General features: G+C 42.2%; 1 protein-coding gene across 4 annotated transcripts in view; it reads right to left on the reverse strand.

Annotated features, from left to right (window-relative positions):
- The window catches only part of CDC40 (cell division cycle 40), an 89,368-nt gene that overhangs the window by 20,691 nt on the left and 48,126 nt on the right, over positions 1–20,551 (reverse strand). Inside the window, exons 1-3 of one of the 4 annotated variants that reach the window (XM_082216775.1) lie at positions 16,231–16,828; positions 2,981–3,067; positions 487–616 (exon numbers count right to left, since the gene is read on the reverse strand). In XM_082216775.1, the coding sequence (XP_082072901.1) occupies positions 487–616; positions 2,981–3,067; positions 16,231–16,281 (268 nt within the window). In that variant the 5' untranslated portion in view covers positions 16,282–16,828. Of the gene's footprint in view, positions 1–486; positions 617–2,980; positions 3,068–13,974; positions 14,096–14,961; positions 15,172–16,230; positions 16,829–20,551 lie in introns of those variants that run through there. The other 3 variants (XM_082216773.1, XM_082216776.1, XM_082216774.1) reach the window with 3 other exon arrangements.

Raw genomic sequence — 20,551 nt, forward strand, 5'->3', positions numbered from 1 at the left:
TCAACTATCTTATAGACTCAAGTACATTTCTGCCTGTGTTGTATGCTGAATAATGAACTCCCACCTCAGAGTTCATGTAATTAAAATTTAGATTGGGGCGGGGGAACATTAGCAAATAAAAGAGTGACTGAGACGTTAAAGCTACCTGGCTAACTGAAAGCTGCATGCTCTGTAGTTTCTGACAATTCTGGTGGAAACAGGGATACGGCATATGCCACCTCTAGGTCTCCATACTGGAAGACAAGGACCTCAAGCGGCTATTGACTGTGTACTGACCCATGCACAAAGATCAATGGCCTTGTATAGGACATAGCATGTCGATATTACACTCCTAATCGGATCCCTTTTCTAATTATCTGAACTAGCTAACATTTAGAACTGATAAGAGTATATTTAAAACCTTTGAACTCTATCAGACCATGTCAACCACAGACAAATGTAGCAGATTCCAGATCACAAAAGGATTATCTAAAAAATATACCTTACCATAGGTTGCAAATGTTCTTCTCTGTTGTTCAAACATGAAATCATTAATGTGTGCTGGTTCTGTATATCCAGAAAGCATGTTCCTAGGTGCAGCCATCTGCTGAGTCCTAAATGGATTCACCGGCCCAAACTGCATTAAAAATAAAGGCCATTTCACACGCAACTCTTTACTTACATGCATATGTGCATCCATGCATTTATAACATTTTCATCCTGCTCTTCTTCTAAGGTTCTCGGGGGAAAAAAAGTGATTCTCTTCCTGCCCATTTTATCCTTAACATGAGATGTAGTGACTGGCTGGCCCAAGGTCATTCAGTGAGCTGCACAACTAGTTGGACTTTTTAACCTAAGGCTCAACAACTCTAGTCTAATCCAGTCTTCCCCAACCTGATGACCTCCAAATGTTCTTGGACTACAACTCCCATCAGCCTCAGGCAGCATATTCAATGGTCATGCATGATGGGAGTTGTAATCCAAAACATGTGGAAGACACTAGGTTGGAGAAGCCTGTCCTGATGACAACATCCACTGTGATCCATCCTACTAGCTTTCTGTTTTAAAGCCTTTGCATACAAGTTGACCAGCAAAACAAATGAGTGGCTAGCACATTTTCCGTAAACAGAGCAAGTGGGCACCATGGATGGGAACTGAGCTTGGCAGCGTTGCCTGTTATCGCTGAAATGGCTCTGGGGGCTAGGTGGGGAGTGTGGTCCAGCAGGTTGGCCAGGTGAGAGCCATTTGGAGCCCCTGGGACCCTTGGACCTGCTGGCACCTCACAAACCAGCTACTGTAAAGTATAGTATAACCCACAGAGAACCTAAAATAATGAATAAGTCCACAACCATCAGAAAAGTAATGTTGCGCCATTTGCTAAATCGAATCAGATTCCTTCCACGCATTGTTTGCTGTTTCTCAAGGGTTAAGAGGAACAAACCCATTTCTATTTATTGAAGCATTCCCATACACTCTCATGCTTTTAATACAGGTTGAAACTTCATAATCAGTATTTAAACCTAAACTGTGACTAAGTTTTATAAAAGAATAAATAAACAGAAAATTAGTGTACATATTAACATCCTTGCTTCAGATGAGCTTTTCCATGGGGAATGGAAACTACACTTACTGATTGGGTAAACCTAGGAAAACTGCCTCAAGCTTACAAAAATAACTTACAGCTTTGGACAGCAACAATTTCAAGATTTTGACAGCTGCATGTATTAAAACTAACTATATTGTATTTTTATACTGGTTGCATTTCCCCAGAGGTGTTTTTCCATGAGGAATATTCGATTTCAAGATTAAATTGTTTTTATGGTCCATTTATTTGACAGCTTTTATATAGTAAATATTATTTTCCAACCTTCCCCCCCCCCCACGCTGTGCTGGAGTAGATTTTATTATGCACACTCATTTAAAGCGTATTTCTTTTTAAGATTTGTGAAAAAAAATTAAAAGGGTAACTTACTACAATGCTTTCTACATTCTCAGCTGCTGCTATGATAAATACTGCTAATGTAGAAGATAAGGGTAGATCCAGATTATATTTTTGAAACTGTGCAAACTCAGAAAAACAAACAACATGCAAAAATAATAAAGCACAGATCTGTGTACATTTTAGTGTACCCATAATTTGAACACATACTTTGGGATACAGAGAGGTACAAGTGACCCTCCTATCTGACAAATCATGAAACATATGAATTGCCTGAGCATTTAGCAGAAATAACTTGCATTGCATATGGCCATCTACTATGAATCAGGCCTTCAGAATTTTACCTTGGCTTCCGCTCGTGTATACAGATATGACAATTCATCAGAGAGAGAGGCTAGATGCAGTTATACCCACCAACTGTGTGATTCCACAAATGGGGGGGGGGGAGAGAGAAAGAAACAACATAACCCCTGGCTAGATTATAAACAGCGAATAATGCATGGTTTTCTTTTACTCGTCTAATATTCCCCCGGTCTGAACATGATATATCCTAAGCATTTCAACCGAACACAGAAATGAACTTTGTGTGTGTAATTCCATGATTTTTGCCTGATGAGCATACCTATTTGCAACTTTAAGGGGCCTCATTATAGAAATTTTAAACAATGACTTTAAAAAAGATGTCCACAAGGACATCTGACTTCTATTTTTTTTTATTTACTACCCTGCAATTTTTACTTTCGTGTGTGCAAATTATTGCTTTATTATGAGAAGAAACTACCTATGCCACATTTCAAGTACTTAGTTTAAAAGTTTAAATATGTCATTACATATTTTAATGTAACATGAAGCGCCGTATACATATACAAAATGAAAGCCAAGTTTGCTTGGCCTCAGATCAAGATTTATAGAAAATACCTGTAGAATTTAGTATTGTCCCTAATTTAAAAGGACTGTTTTTAAAACAGAAACGATTTAATAGTTCACAGGGTATTCCTTGAAGAAAGTTAGCCAATATTGTTCCAACTTACTCATATTTTTTAAAAAAGTTAGTTTGCTTACCTCAGGTGCAAACATGGTGTCATAGGTTGGGTTGAACTGAACTTCCTTTGTAGTTGGATCAAGGTGAACTCCCGTTTCCACATCTTCCTAGAAAATTCAATCGTATTTTAATAAAAACCATTTTCTGACAGCACATCATAGGCAATAAGCTGATTCTACCAAGTGGCAACATTCACTACTTTTAATACCATGTTTTTACTTTTAACTCTGAAGCACTAAATGCTAATCAAATTTGCTTCTGATGTGGTACTGTCCCCACACTGAGGAAGTATCCTGTGGATAAATTGCTGAGACTGTAACTTCTTGGGGTGGGGGAGGAAAAGAAAGTATTAAAAAAATGCTTATACTTCCAAATATAGAAATGCCCATTTACCTTTTCTGACAATACAGCTCACCACAGCTCCCCTTTAGTCTTGTACAGTGGTACCTTGGCTCTCAAACGTCATGGTACTCAAACAACTTGGAACCCAAACACTGCGAATCCGGAAGTAAGTGTTCCGGTTTGCAAACTTTTTTTGGAAGTCGAACATGCTCCGTTTTGAGTGCCACACTTCTGTTTTGAGTATTATGCTTCTGATATGAGTTCCACACTTCCATTTTGAGTGTTATGCTGAGGTCTGTCTGTTTTTGCTATTTATTTTGCGTTTTTGTGGCACTTTTTTGTTTTGTTTTTGTGACTGTGTGGAACCCAATTCAGCTACTGATTGATTGATTGATTGATTGTGTGGCTGGAGTAGATTGTTTATTGCTTTCATTTTATGGATCAATGGTCTCATTAGATAGTAAAATTCATGTTAAATTGCTGTTTTAGGGGTTGTTTTTAAGAGTCTGGATTAATCCATTTTGCATTACTTTCTATGGGAAAGCACACCTTGGTTTTGGAACGCTTTGGTTTTGGAAGGGACTTCCAGAACGGATTAAGTTTGAGAACCAAGGTACCACTGTAATGCAAAATCAGCCATGAAGGGGATTGCCTTCTGCACAAATTCCAAACCTACCACAACAAAGCCAACTCATACTTGTTCCAGTTCATGCAATAATGCAGTCCAATGAAATTTATGAGCAACTGATCCACATGAATAGTCACAACTTATAAATGAAAAATTGACTATTTTCATGTCACAAAGTTACCATAGAATTAGTGACAATACAGTTGTGCCCCGCAAGACGAATGCCTCGCAAGACGGAAAACTCGCTAGACAAAAGAGGTTTCCGTTTTGGAGGTGCTTCGCAAAACGAATCTCCTATGGGCTTGCTTCGCAAGACGACAATGTCTTGCGAGTTCCTGCTGGTTTTTTTTCCTCCACCCCCCTTTTCTAAGCCGCTAAGCCGCTTATCAGCTGATCCGATCAGCAGATAAGCCGCTAAAAGCCGCTAATACGCTAATCCGTCAATGGGCTTGCTTCGCAAGACAAAAAAACTGCTAGACGAAGAGAATCACAGAACGGATTCTTTTCATCTTGCGAGGCACCACTGTATAGCTGTTTGTCTGTTTCTTGTTACCAGGCTACTCTGCTTTATTAATTTCAGCTATTCAGTTCAAAGTGTATAATATGGAAATGGGGCCCCATGCATCAGCTACCCCAACCTATTTCCCCAAGGAGTTAAATCCTATAACAAAAATATTAATGACAAATACAATCTGCCCCCCCCATTAAAAGTAACCAAGGAACAAAATGTCACAATCACACAAAACAGTTTACTCAGTTGCTTAACTGCTTTTATCAACTAGGACATTTTCCGAAACATTAAATCTCCATGTAATTCAAAATCATTGGGTTCCACAGCAAGGTATGCAATGTTCTGCTTGCACATGGGTTTTTTTTTAAGCTACCTCCTCCCAGTGGCAACCCCTGTGCCCTCTGGTGTAGGACTCCATATGGTAAAAGTGGCTGCCGCTGAAAGGAATTATTTCCCTTCCGCACAGCACACTTATATTGCATTTTAGACAATATGTTATACTATACCAATGGCTAGAATTTAAAGAGGAATAGTTTGCCATGTGACAAAGGTGGTTATGTTACTAAAGCACCAGTCAAAAAGTCACTGGACTAGTTGAGAGCTCTTTTTGATGCTGACCAATATTCTTTTTGCCCAGTCTACAGAATTGCATGACTATTTCCACATGACCATCAGCACTTTGGAGTAAAGTTCCTTGAACTGCAGTCCCTGCATGTTGCATAGCAACCTGCTTTTAAAATGCAGACGAGTTGCCAAAGCTGTTTGAAACATAAAGCACAGGAATCTGCAGGCCACTGTGCATGCACACAGTTGAGTAAGACTAAAGTCACTCTCTGGACTGCATACATTTGTTTTCTCCAGTCTTAACATGCCTCAAGTTTTCCACAAAGGACCTGCTTTTGCCCCTGTAAATTTCCCCTAAATCTGTTTTCCACTGTCAGCATCTTTCTTGACCTGTGAAACCAAGAACTAAATGTGCAATTCAGATGTGGAAGTGAACCAACACATACCACAAATTGAGAAAATTAGGTTAACCTAGGCCTAGCACATCAGTGGAAAGAGCCATCAGGCTTGATACTTACAACTGAGTGAGAAGAAACACAAGATGAGCATTTTGACATTGCCATGTTTTCAGACCATGCTTAAGGTATTGAATTGCAACACAGTTAATTAAAGGGAAAAACAACGTGCTTAGGTGTCATTTCTGCACAGGAATAGAGATGGTATGAGGAGCCTTTTTAAAGCCAAAGGCTGCATTCTCTTGGGATACGTGGTCGAGGCAGTGGTGGGAACCGAAGAACGGGGGGCCAAATGTGACACTACAGGCCTTTCTATCTGGCCTTTGGGACACTGGCCAGGTTAGATCCCACTCCCTCAGTCAGAAGGGAATGTGGTCCTTAGACTGAAAAGGGTTCCCAACCCCTGGGTCAAGGGCTTGGGGGAGCAGTGGTTGAAGGGCCACTTACCAATAATAATCAGAAATGGGCAAAACACCCATTTTCTTTGTCTCTGCCATACTTTTCCCTCTATTTTCATCCACCCCACCCCCATCACCACATACTTTCCTTCTATCCACCCCCAACCACAATTCATTTACAGTGGTACCTCTGGTTACATACTTAATTCGTTCCGGAGGTGCATTCTTAACCTGAAGCACCACTTTAGCTGATGGGGCCTCCTGTTGCTGCTGTGCCACCAACACACGATTTCTGTTCTCATCCTGAAGCAAAATTCTTAACCCGAGGTACTATTTCTGGGTTAGCGGAGTCTGTAACCTGAAGCGTATGTAACCTGAAGCGTATGTAACCCGAGGTACCACTGTACTTTCTTTCTATTCAGCTTTCCTTGTTGCTGGGTGAGGTTATAGGTTTCTATTTCCCTTATCCCAGCACAGAAGGAACGCAGGCTGCTAATACCCAAACAGAGTGATCTGTTTCTCCACTGGCAGCTCAATTTCCTTCCATGCTAGGCGAAGAAGAAGAAAGAAAATATTTCTCTGAGTCCAGCATGAAAAATGCAGCAGGAGGAAGCAACGGCAGCAGCTTGCAACGATTTACTGTGAAGCAGAGGCAGATGGAACAGGGCTGATGAAGGAGAAACTGTGGGCTGGACGGAAAGGCCTCACAGACCAGAGGTTCCCACTCCCCAATTGCAGGATACGGAGAAAGACAGACAGTATTTTTTGTGTAGTTCTCTATAGGAGGAAAGAATGTGTCTTTCAAAATAGAATATCATGCACTGTATATTATTGCTAAAGCTGGTGGCTTTCAAAGAACTCTTCATAAGAAGTTTGCTTACAAATGGTCAAGCTGTACAGAGGTTTAAGCACCAGACTTTTCTACAGTTGAGAATAGCAAGATTAGGGACAGCTTCTGTTTGAAACAATCTGAATAACCTACTAGGGGCTGAGTCTTTAGTGTGGCAGACCCTGCCCTGTCGACAGAGGTTCAGCAGCAGTAATCCCTGCTTTATAGACACTCAGACTGGCCTTTCAAACCTGAGATTCTTTGCCAACTAGGCCTGGGCGATATATCAATATGAGGAGCGATATATCAAAATGAGGAGCAGACCAGTATATCGCTGGTGAAACCACCACTGCTCCCGAGTCCCTCTGCTAGCAATGTCTTCTAGCAGTTCCTTCCTCCAGCGGCACTGCTAGCACTGTCTCGCGGGCAGAGGCCAATGCAGCTTGTTTTATCAACACTGCAGTATATTGCCCAACTGCGATGTTTGGCTGGCGATACACTGCGATGTTGCCCTGCCCTATTGCCAACCACTGCTTTTACTATAATGCTGTGTTTTAAGGTTGTATACTGCCTTGTGATATCTTATATGAAAATGTGGTTTATAAACATTTCAGTAAATAAAGTAGGCATATTATAAAGTACCTATATTCCTCAATTTACTACTATTGCCAGTTTAAAAAAGCTACAGTCCAAAGTACAGTAGTACCTCTAGTTGCAGACATGATCCGTTCCGGGGTGCCAAGTCCACAACTAAAGCGGCGCTTCTGCGCAAGTGCGATAGAGCACTGCTGCGCATGCGTGCGGTGCAAAACCCAGAAGTATACACTACCGGGTTTGCCACGTTCGCAAGCCAAAAAGATGCAACATGAACTAACGCAACATGAGGTATGACTATATGCCCTCCCTGTGTCCTTTAACAAAAGGGTTACAAAAGATAGAAGACACCAGTTCAGTGAGCTACTTTGCATAATGCATCATCTAATCGGTGACTTGCAATCCAAAACAATAAGTGTGTCTCACTAACTTTGCCTATTAAAAATGATGTACACACAGCATTCCACAGTATGTGCTCCAATGGTGGTCTAGATGCACTGCCTGACTTCATTCTTTTCAAAGCAGCCTCTTCCCAATTCAGTTGCTTGTAATGGCAACAGCTACTGGTATATTCACAAAACTTCACTTTGCACCCCGTACTCTAACTAAAAAGAGTTACACTAACAGCAGTTAATTTTTTCAGAAGACACCACAACAAAATTGTATGGAGTAGTACAATTATGTGACAAGTGTGGTTCACACACTCAAATTCTATGCTATGGGTTTGAAGCTACCGTACTTTAAAAAAAAATTATAATCTATTTTGATGGATCTCAAATTCTACTACATGAAATGCATTAATTCTTGAGTAACAGTGAGGATAATTTTTGCTATTAAGGAAACTAGACAATTATGCAACTATTCTAGCTGTCAGTAACTAATGTAGATTCAGAAATCGAAAGCACCCCACATTTAATTAAGGGAACATATGAAATTCTCTCCTTGCTGAAATGTCACAAATCCATAATTTTATCTCATTCCTCTTTCCTGTTAAAATTATTTTACTAAGAGAACAGACTGTGACATGAACAATTCTCACAAGGACAATTATAGCTATTCCAGTTCTATTGTACTGTTAGCTCAACTTCTAACTTTAAAACCAAACAATTAATTCACCATTCTATCTGAACATGGGATCTTTGAAATTGAAGCACAGTAGTATTAATCCAGCTTTCACTTACAAGGTTCCTGCATTCACCATTTTCAACAAGCAAATCTATTTTTTTGCACAGATGACTTCTTGCTAATCCAGACAAGTTTATTTGGATCTGTCTCTGAAATATGTTCAGAACCATGATGTTTCAACCTCTTTGGTGCTGCTTTGAAGGGGGGAAAGTGTAGGTCACATCACTATGTGTGATTTTGGAAGAGTATGTTCCAACATTTCAAGTACAATAGTGATCATTTTGCAATAGATTAAAAAAGGAGCAGGGGAAATTAACACAAACGTGGATGTCTTTCAATATATTATTTACAACATTGTATGGCTAGCATGCACGGGGTAACACCTCCAAAAATTTGCCATATTATAGAAGATTAGTCTCTTTAGCCATCTTTGGGGGACTCGTGCATATATCTAACTCCTTGCTTTGCAAATTCTTCCTGCTTCTGTACCACACATTTCTAAACATTAGGTTTTTTAAAAAAAAAAATCACACATACCAGAAAAAGTCAAAACAGGCTGACAGAATAATCCAGCATTTATGGAACATGAAGAATATACTGCAGCTCTTTAATTAAACATTAATATGACAAAAGTGAAATTAGAAAGCGCTGTCTGCTGGATTTGTCTTCTTTCATTACATACCATTCTCAAAGATAAACACAACACCTTGAAGGCATTGTTCAAGCTTTAAATCAAGAGAAAAATGACTGAATGGGTACGTGGGACTGCCTTTGAAGATGATTCAGAAGCTGCAGCTAATGCAGTATGGTGCAGTCTGTCTCCCTACAGCAAAGGCAGCCAATGTGGTGCTCTCCAGATGTTGACTGAGTATAACTGACCATTGGCCAGCATGCTGGCTGTGGCTGATGGCAGTTAGAATCATAGAATTGGAAGAGACCACAAGGGCCATCGAGTCCCCTGCCCAGCAGGAAACGCCATCAGAGCACTCCTGACATATGGTTGTCAAGCCTCTGCTTAAAGACCTCCAAAGGAGGAGACTCCACCACACTCCTTGGCAGCAAATTCCACTGTCGAACAGCTCTTACTGTCAGGAAGTTCTTTCTAATGTTTAGGTGGAATCTTCTTTCTTGTAGTTTGGATCCATTGCTCCGTGTCCGCTTCTCTGGAGCAGCAGAAAATAACCTTTCTCCCTCCTCTATGTGACATCCTTTTATATATTTGAACATGGCTATCATATCACCCCTTAACCTCCTCTTCTCCAGGCTAAACATGCCCAGCTCCCTTAGCCGTTCCTCAGAAGGCATCATTTCCAACCCCCTGTAATGCAGCAGCCTTTTTTACCAACGTGGGGGTTGAACCCATGACCCTGAGATTAAGAGTCTCACGCTCTACCAACTGAGCTATCCCATGTTAACTACTATTGCCTGAACTTTTATTTCAAATCATTTAGTCCACAATAAATGCAATGTGTCTCTTCCTCTACCCATCCAACACCTTCGAAAAGAGTGACCACATTCACTCTCCCAGAAGCCCCAACCTGCAAATCACAAAAGATGCTTAACTCATTTTATCTATTTGTTAATTAGGAAAATGAAAGAGGGGGGTGTTTTATTGTTTTTTGAGATCCTCCAGCTGCCCCAAGGAATAAGAGGTTCCACACTCCTCAATCTGAGAAGAGGTTTAGGAAGCCCTATCACAGACATCCAAATTTATCTTGATTTCTCTTTTCATATGAGCCACTCTCATTGGTCTAATCATGACTTCTTGACCCTTGCACTCAGAAAACTGTATCTGCCCCTTTTGAGCATTCCTTTTTTGCAAGATCAACATCTTTGCAACTAGAACTGTCATTTGAAACCAGGCTGCTTGATTCTTGTTTGGTCTCGATATCTGACGTGTGCAGCAAGCATTTTTTTAATGATATAATCACTAGAACAGGAATGAGCTTTTTTTTTTCCTTTACAGGAAATGCACCCTCATGGAGATAATCTCTTTGCAAGGAGTGGGGTTGTATGCTGCCACTGAGAGTGGGGCCAGAACCACCCCCACACTGTTTTTCTCTTAAAATGATCATCACTCCTCCCTATTTCTCTCTCCTTTTTTCTCTCCTGAATTTTCAAGACACACAGAGAAAGAACAGTGTGGGTGGTGATAATCTTAAGAGAGAAAGGAAGTGTGGGCTGGTGACAATCTTCACTTTGCTTTCTTGCTACCTGCAGAGGACCACAGATTGCCCACCATTGCCCAAGAATATTACACAACGTAATGTTATTCTATTAATGAATTATGGCAGAGAAAGAAATATATAGTATTGGTTTTAGCCTTCAAACAAAAGCTATTGTTTAGTACAATGTAGAGAACTCTTGACACATCTACTTGCTTAAGAGTTTATCTATTTTCAGGGGTGCCCAAAGTTTTGCGGCCTAGGAGAACATTTTAAAAGCTAAGAAAATGTCATCGGCACTGCACAATACTCATTACATAGAAGAAAATTTGGAAAGACTCAGAACTGGGCCCTCCTACAGGCAAAACACCTACTCCTACCCTCCCGTTGAATTAAAGCTGACAAAAATGCATGCAATTCCTCAAAGAATAAGCAACACTCACACTCAAACAATGAAACAAAACATCACACTCAATTTATGGTGTAACTGTGGTCATATGGGAATTTAGAAGTGAATTTCTGGAATACTATACTACAACTTATTGTCAGACACCTGATGCAGCATGTAATAGCATAGTAGGAGCAACAAAAGGGGTACATTGGAAATGTTTTCTAAGTTCAACACACTTCAAGTCAGTGAATTTTTCATGGCCACTACAAAGGCTGTATAGAAAATCAGTAAGAATTTGAAAAACGTATTATAAAAACTTTTAAACGTATTAACATTAAAATAATGTGTAGAATAACACATCCTCAGAATTTATTTTAATCTACTTTTGCAAACAATGTCAGAGTTTGGAAAAGTCTACCAAACATATTATTTCTACATAGACACCAGGTCCTGCCCATGGACAGCTACAATTCTAGGAGGGATTGTCTGTATGTGCGTGTTAGCGTGTGTGTGTGTGTGTGCGCGCACACACACACACACACAATGTATCTATATAGCTCTATACGCGCACATATATATTAGCGAACAGGACAACCAAACAAAACAGATGTAATGACTACATTCACATGTCACAGCAAACGATAGCTAATGCTTAACTGTAAATGTGCAGGAAGCTCCCGATTTATCCTTCTGGTAGCACAAGTGAAAGCAACCATGACATGTAGCTTAGCGTTGTAGCCAAACTAGGAGTTATGGTTTGTTCACTCCAAGCAAGCCACACATGAAGCCAAACAATGCTCTTCCCAAGATGTGCAAATAGGGCCATTCTTGAGAAAAACAGGGTGACAGTCAACTCAGTTTTTCCAAAAGTAGATCCATTGAAATTAATCAAACTTAAGTAAATTGAATAAATTTCAGTGTATCTAAGTAAAATTTAACTGAAAAATATCCATAGCTACTATGTGGAATCTTATTCAATGCACTGCAACAAAAAGAATTATTCCAAATTGCTCTCTGATTAGTATCATGAACATAACAATCTTAAAATGGGAAGGTATTCTTCTCTATTACGATGATGAAGTACACTAAAAAAGCTTAAAAAAACTTGAATTACTTAATTAGAATCATACAACCTAAACAATTGCAACACTGCTCATAATAAATCTTCCTTACTATGAATTAACCATTGCAAATCAGACTTCTGCCTCTATGCAAGTTTCAGAATTGGAAGCAAACATTACTGTTACGCAATTTAAACCCAAGGGTTGTCTACTTCCTAAAAAGTATGTACTGTATTTTTCGTCCCATAGGACACATCAAGTTTTTTTTGGGGGGGGGGGAATAGAGAAAAAAAAATTATTTCCCCCCCAGGCGCTTGTGGGGCAGGCAGCGGGGAGAAGCGCTCTTCTCCCTGCCGTCAGCCTCCAAACCACTTCAGGAGACAGCGGGATGGCGGCGTTCCGCCTCCCTCTGTCCCCCGACCTTGTGGGGCTGGCGCTGGGGCTCTCCTGAAGCCTGGAGAGCGAGAGGGGTCGGTGCGCACCAACCCCTCTCGCTCTCCAGGCTTCAGTGAAAGCCTGCATTCGCCCCATAGGATGCACACACATTTCCCCTTCATTTTTGGAGGGGGAAAAGTGCGTCCTATAGGGCGAAAAATATGGTACCTTTCCTGTTGGACACAGGATTGAACTACTTATGTACATTTCTTGGCTGTTCACTGCCTTTTGGCAGTGAAAGTTTATAGCTGATGCTTACAAGATAAATTATTATGACTGTGTAGGAAACAACCACCACCAAATTGCTGAACACTGTTCAAAACTAGCACCAAAGGAAACATTGCAGGATTTTACCTAGACAAAAGATGTTGGAGCAGTTAGTAGATTACAGTGGGGGTAAAAGAAAGGGCTGAGATAAGCAAGAGCAGGAAGACTAAAATGAGTCCTCATTCTCACAACCTAAAAACAGCTACATGATTTCATGAATAATTATATTGCCATAGATGTAAGAGTCCCATGTGCTTTAGACACACACAGGCATGACAAAGAGATGGACAGGGTTATGCAGATAGATTCTGTCAATGTTTAAGGGCTTGGGCAACTGGTTCTCCCAAACTGCTTCTGGGAAGACTGCCAACTTCCTTCTCTCAGGTGGTTGACTGCTGAACTTTGGAAGAATGATGCAGCTATGGCAGAGGGAGAGAAGCAAGAAAAAGGTTGAGTCTTTTGCTTCTCTCCTGATCTGCTAGTTCAACCAGCAGCATTGCTTAAGACCTGCCATTGATTAAGACAGGCAAGAAAAGCACATCTGTAGGGGAGGTGAGAGATCTGTGTGAGGGTCTCCTTGTTTTTCACAAGGGTAGCAAAAGAAATTGCTGAGAGGATGAAGTAGAGACCAGATCTTAACAGCCCAGCCTAATAACCATACTCAGTTTTATTTCATGCCCAGTCCTGGTCCACCCTATACTAGCATTTAAGTTTGGAATTGTGATAAGTAGTACAGAGAAAATGATGACCTGGTGTGTGGCAGCTAAGAAAAGACAAATTCCATATTAAGGTATCTGAAGAAGTGTGCATGCACACGAAAGCTCATACCAATAACAAACTTAGCTGGTCTCTAAGGTGCTAATGGAAGAATTTTTTTGTTTTGTTTCCATATTAAGGATCATTACAAAAGGAATTGAAAGCAAACTGTCAGTATGATGTCTATATACTACCTCATGGATCAGAAGCACTATGCCTCTGAATATCAATTGCTGGGGAACACAAACAAGAGCTACTGCAATCATCATTGGGTTATTGTTGTTTTAATGGTCTTTAATCTCATGGAATTGGAGGTTACTGTGAAGCATAGATGATTAAAGTGGAAACAGGAGGAAGCAATTTATAGACGCCTAGCCTGTTCTACTACAACAGAATAAGCTTAAAGTTTCACATACATGAGACAGCATTAATAAGACAGCCTAAATGGATCCTAGCCAGATGTGAAGAATATTGTACAACAGGGCTGTCTCACCTTCTGCCATCCAGATGTAGCTGGACTCCAGCTTCTATTGACACCAGCCAGCACAGCAACTAATCAGGGATGTTGGGAGCTGGAGCTGAGCAACACCTGCAGGGTCACAGGTCAGCCATCTCTGCTGTACAGAATGAAGCAGGTAAGCTCCCCTTACGTATAAAGGGAGTGGAATCACACCTAGCATTAGAGCCTAGCATAATCAGCATATCAATGGTATGAGCTTAGTTCCTTAAAATCTAGCAGAGCAAATATTAGACTGGGATCCAATCAACAGAAAAGACAAGTGATGTTTTCTTTTCAAGTCCCTGCACTGCAAGGTGCCTAACCTTGGTGGTTTCCCCACTCAGACTCTGAGTAGGGGCAAGGGAAACCCATAAACAAAGTTTATAAACAAAGTTTATTCCTAGCAAAAGTTTGAAATATGGGTCAGACCAAGATGCAGCAGCGCAAAAATATGACACACTACCTTTTAGAGATCGCTTTCCCGTTAAGGAATACCAAATAGGCCACCTTACCCTCTCTGTCAAAACACCCAAGTATTTTTGAGCCTTAAGTTTGTAAACCCCATGTCCCTTCTCCGCCTTAAGAGTTCTCCTAAAGCTTTAAAGTTTAAAGGAACAGGCAGGCTTCCAAGAAGCGAGAACTCGTCTGCCAGCACTCTCCCTCCACGGCGAGAAAGCTCTCCCTGTTGACTTTCTGCCCGTCCTGCATAGAAGTCAGAGGAATTATTCTAGAAAAACTGGCGCCAACCCTCGTGCGCCAATGAGAAACCTTCGCGGCGTAGGTTACCCCAGGGGAGAATCTGCCCGGTTCGGAGCAGGATGAAATGACTTCACCTCGGGGCGAGAGAGGGAGAGCGAGTGCCAGCACCGCAGCCGCCGCTTCTGGGCGACCTCCTCGGACCACGTACGAGCGCGGAGGCAGCGCTTCCTTGCCCCCACCCGCCCCGGGGCCCCAGGCGGGCGACTCCGGAGCAGCTCCTACCTTGACAGCCACCGCCGGGGCCGAGTCCACGACGGGCAGCAGCGCTTGCTGGGCCGGGGCAGACGAGGCGAGGTGCAGCACCGCATCCTCGTCGGCGACGGGAGCCACCGAATGGCCGGGCCTGCCCTCTGCTTCCGAGTCGGAATCGGAGTCCGAGACGCCGTACGAAGCGAGCGCTGCTATGGCGGCCGACATCTTAGCAGAACGGAAGTGGACCTTCGGCAGGAGGGAGGAGCCACGAGGAGCACCCGACGGGTCCTGGCAGCTGTACAAAACAGCTCCCTTTTCCCTGTCGGGAATAACGCGCTCGCTCCGCGACTTTGCCCAGTTTTAAATCGCAAAATTGCTTTTAGAAAATTGCTCTAATTTTAAAAGCATCCGTCAAGAAGTCTTCGCCGTAGGCATCATTCATTCCAAGATTGGTTTTAAGATTACATGGTGCAGGACTTTCAGCAAGTATACAAATCCCAGCATGCAACCGACATGCCGACCCAGAGCCAAACATGAAAGCTTTTTCGTCGCTGAACTGGGCTGTATAAAGCGGCTCCCTGATGCACATTTATTTGGGAGAACGCTTCAGTAGGACTTCCGAGTAAATAAGCAGAGGTGCGGCAGCTGCAAGTATGTGAGAAGGAATGTTATGGCCTGCCATAAAATGGCTGCAGAGACGCAGTGCCCCATCGTTGCCCCTTCCACAAATATTCTGTGACACTTAACACTTAAGTGCTCTATTTCCCACCACCAGTAAACAAAGCTTGTTTTCTCAAGTAGCCCCAGAAGAGCAGATTCACGAAGCCCTAGGCTGCAACTCCACCACCTACCCAGAAGTAAGCCCCACTGAATTGGACTTACTTCTGAGTAGAAATCCTACTGAAATCAGTGGGACTTGCTCCCTAGAAATGGCGTATAGGATTGCGCTGCCTAGAGCCATGCAAGTTGTTTAAAAGGCTACATGTCCATTACGAGGACAAACTACGTATCAAGCAATGCACTGGCTCATTCTTGCGGCACTCGGGAGGAACCACTGCATACCGACAACCATGCGGTGTCATTTGTTTTATTATCCTGTAGCCTGCAAAGCACTTGATTTCACATTGCATTAACAAGTAGGGCTCTTTAAAGCAAACAACAAGCTTTATATGCATGTTTACTTTTAAGTAAGCGCCACTGAAATGCAGCGCAATCAGAACCACAGCTACTCAGAAATAAGACAATTTCTTCCCCGGTACGTAGGGCTCTTGGCACTGGGTTAGTCCCAGGTTAACTCACCTTCAGGTAGATTCCACGGAACTCAATGAGGCTTATTTCTGAATCGTGCATTTTAAGTGTATTGTAGCCTAATCCCACGCATGCTTATTCAGAAGCAGGTCCCATTAATTTCCATAATTTACTTTTTACGTAAGTGTGCTTAGTTCACTTGCAGCCTTACTAAACAGTTAAGCCTCGCTGAATTTAGTAATACTGTACTGTCTTTCGATAAACATCCGCAAACTGCAATCCAATCCTATTTATGTTTACTCAGAAATCCGTCAGGTGTGCTGGATAAGGTTGGCTCCTGAGTGTAATAGGACTGCAGCCTCACTTCCTTTGTGCATCCTAGACTAGAGACGTCCTATAAGCTTTAAGAAAACTTCAGTGATAAATGTTCCAGAGCCTGCGCTATCAAGTACTGGCTCCTCAGCACTTTTCGCTTCCAGTCAAACACGTCTCAAAAGGAAAATGGAGGCGGACACAAAATATATAGGATGACCCTGGGCCATGAAAAATATTTTTCTCGAATAAGCAGGGCTAAATGCTGGAAAGAATTCGTATATAAGTGCGTCGGAACAGCCTCCAGCTCCGCCTCCTTTCGTTCTCATTGGCTGCGACAAGCCGGCTTGAGTAAACGCCGCAATAATTCTGGTGCCTCCTCCATCATCCTCCCCCCCCCTTCAAGAGAACAAAAGTAGCCTGTACCACCCGACATCGTGCTGGGGGGTGGCGAGGCAGGGGAGCCGGATGATGGTGGTGTCTCCCGACTCCCTTTCCAATGTGTGTCAAGGGATCTGCCGAGGACGCCAGTCAGGTGGTTGCGTAAACAACACCTCCACCTCCCCCCACCCCCCTTTACCATCCTCCACCCCCGTTCCAGGAGAGAGTGCTGGAGCCGGCGGAGAAGCCCCGCCTTCGGCACACATACACACACACACGCGCGCGCCGCTGCGTGTCTATTGTGAAGCTTTGTGCGGGGGAAGCTCCGCGTTTTCTCTCCTTCGCAGTTTCTCTCTACCGGCCCCTTCTCTCCCCCCCCGCCCCCACTCTCTCTCACGGATCATCCCTGCCTCCTTCTCCTCCCCCCCCCCCCGAATTCTCACGAGCGCTTGTCCGCGAGGGGGGCGGCTATTGAGAGTTCGAACTTCAAACCCAAACGGACCCGGTTGGCACGAGCCCAACAGACACAGAAAGGGGAGGGGCTGAGCGGCGGCGGCGGCGGCTGTGTGAAGATGTGAAGAGAAGGACGGTGCTGCTGGCTATTGCTGTGAGAACGGGCAGAGAGAGAGACGGTGAGTGCCCTGCTGCGGCCCCGCATTCACTGCAGTGCTCCCCCCCTCCCCATTTCCCCCCCCTCCTCATTCCCGCCGTCGCCGCTTCTCTCTCCGACCCCCACCTTCCCCGGTTTTCCAGAGTGGAGGGAGAGACTTCACCTCACCGATTCCAACCCGGAGAAGGGAGGGAGCCTCCCACCTTGTCCTGCTTGCCGCCGCCTCTGCGCGGCTTACGGAGGAAAGACGCAGGCGAGTGGGTCAGGGTCTTGCAGCCTCTTCTCCCTCCCCCCTCCCTTTCTCAGGTTGGGGTATGCAGGAGCTTCCGGTCGCCTTGCGCTCCTCGCCCCCCCCCCCACGATGAGAGATTGGAGTTGTGGTCTCTGAAAGAAAACGGGGGGGGGGGCAAGGCGAGTCGGCTTCGGGATCGTGAGGTTGGTTACTCACCGTCCCTCTGTTTGAGCTGTTTCCACTCCTGTGTACGTATCTATTATTCTGAAATAAAAGAACAGCCTTAAAAAAAAAACCCGCCCCCCCCCGTTTCCTAACTCATCCCACCCCATCTGTCCAATTTCCAACTTCTGTCTCGTAAGATGCAAACTTGTTACTTCCTTTTTCCTGACCCATCAACCCACAATTTGACTAAGGAGTGGTTAGAAGTATGAGGGCCCCTTCTCGCCCCCCCTTACCTTTGAGAGTGAAGTAGGAATCTTAATCTGCATTAGTGGTTCTGAATACCAAACCAGCAGATGGTATTTATTCTCGGCTAATTAACAGAGAGCAAAAGCCTGTGATCTAGTGTAATAAGGTTTCAGTGAAAAATGGAGGAGGGGACTGGGAAATAGCCTTTTAATTTATTTATTTTATTATTGTGTTTCTATCCAAATTTGGGGGCTATTTTACTCTGGCTTTAGCCCCAACATAGCTGCTGTTCAGCACATTGCTTATTTTATTCATTATCATCTTACATTTATATCATGCTTTTCTGCCATCCTGTATTCAGGGCAGTGTACATGTGATTTCCAAGTGATCATCCATCCTGGCACTGACCAGACATTAGACCTGTTCAGTCTAGGAACATAGGAAACTGCCTTATATTGAGTCAAACCATTGATCCATCTAGATCAGTAGCAATCCTCTCCAATGACTCACTGCCCTTCCAGGCTTTCAGGCAGGGTTCTACCAGTCCTACCTGGAGAGGTTGGGGATTGAACCTGGGAAATCCTGCATACAAAGCAAATGCTGTACTACTGAGCTATGGCCTTTGCCTTAGCTTCAGCAAGGTGGCAGCCTCATGTTCTTTAGATCATGTAATATGAATATTGTTCTTCATATTTGCCAGACTGCTGCTATAAAGTGCAGTAAAATATTAGGGAAGTTTTTAATGTGTGATGTTTTACTGTGGTTTTATAATTTGCTGGGAGCCTCCCAGAATGGCTGGGGCAACCCAATCAGATGGGTTGCAACAACAACAACAATAGTAATAGTAATGATAATAAAAATTACTACTGTATACAACCAGTATAACTGAAGTGGGCAAGAAAGTAATATAGGGTGGGATGAAGAGTTGTAATGCTTTTCTTCTGGACACGTAAAAGTAAGAAAGGACCTCTCTTCCTCTCTAGATGTGTTATAATAGGTGGTGCTATGAGAGATCATAACTACTTCATTAATTTCTGCTATTTTTCTTAAATCTAGCTAGAGACCTTAACTGTCTGGTAGTAGTCAAAGCATACACATGCTTCCCAAATGTATAAAATCTACTGCAAGCAAAGTAGATGTGCTTAGGGTACAACAATGCAAAAATGGTAGTAATCTAAAATGGTCTAAATGCCTAATTTTAAATGAAACTAAGCTTATAGTGATAGATCTAAATCAGTTCTTTCAACTGCCTTTAACTCTTTTAGCTGTTAATTTCTGGCATTTTACATAATTTTGTACTAGTTTGAAATTAAAAATAGTGCAAATATGAGGTATTGAATTTGACATTTTATTTTGAGTGCTTTTAAATAATTCATGTACATAAGAACTTTTGAAAGCCAGTGCTGGACAATAAGGTGATAGAGGTATCTCATAAGTTTTTTAATCTATAAAGCATAAAATATTTATATGAAAATAGACTCCCTAGTAATATTTTGTTACATTTCTAGGCTTTTTCTAATCTTTTGCAGAGTCTGAGAATTGCAGAGACTAAGTGTCTGTGATGCTCTTATTTTAAAGAATTTGAAATGTGATCTGCCAATAATGGATCTTGCATAATGTACTTTAGTTGCATTGAATTGCTTCTTCCTGTAAATTAGGTTTTAAAAATTAAAACTTTGTCTGGAAATAGATGTCTCAAACTGTGTATTAAAAAAAGAGAAAACATTTCTCAAGGGCCTATTTGCAAAAATATTCACTGATACTACCTTTGGATCATTATACTGCAGATGTTCCATCATATGTGAAGCAAATGTAAAAATAAAGCTAAATCTAGACATTCTATAATAGATGATAAAAACCTGATTGTAGGCATAGTCAACTTAATAATAACAACAGCAAATATATATCTATATTAGCATCCTACTGGCTTTAGGTAATAATGTAACAGATTTCTTTTGAACATAACAATGCACATACAGAGGTCTCTTGTTTACGAATACCAGTGTTCAAAAATATCATGCTCGGGATGTATCTTTGAAAACATTGGTCAGATACCCCATTCAGAAAACTATTTTGTTGAAGTCTCTATTGCTTTTATCCAGCAGCACTGGGCATGAGATATATAATTAAGTTGAAATGTGTGAATACAGTAGTGCACTGTTCTGCAGTAGCATGCATTTGCTGTAAAGGCTTTCAAATATCTGTTTCTAGTTTTACCATCAGTGAGGTGCAGTATGTGTGTGTGTTTTCAGAGTGAGTCTATGAACAACATAACCAGCATTTGTATAAAACCGAGGGAAATAGATATATGTGAAGATAGCCTTGTCTGATTTAGAATGAGTCAATACAAGAGGAATATTTAGAACAGTTCAGTTAGAAAAGATGCTCTTGTTACCATTCTTGTCTCAGGAAGAGTTATTTGCTTT

The sequence above is a fragment of the Podarcis vaucheri genome, assembly GCF_965113315.1.
Source record: "Podarcis vaucheri genome assembly, chromosome: 3".
Lineage (NCBI taxonomy): Eukaryota > Metazoa > Chordata > Lepidosauria > Squamata > Lacertidae > Podarcis > Podarcis vaucheri.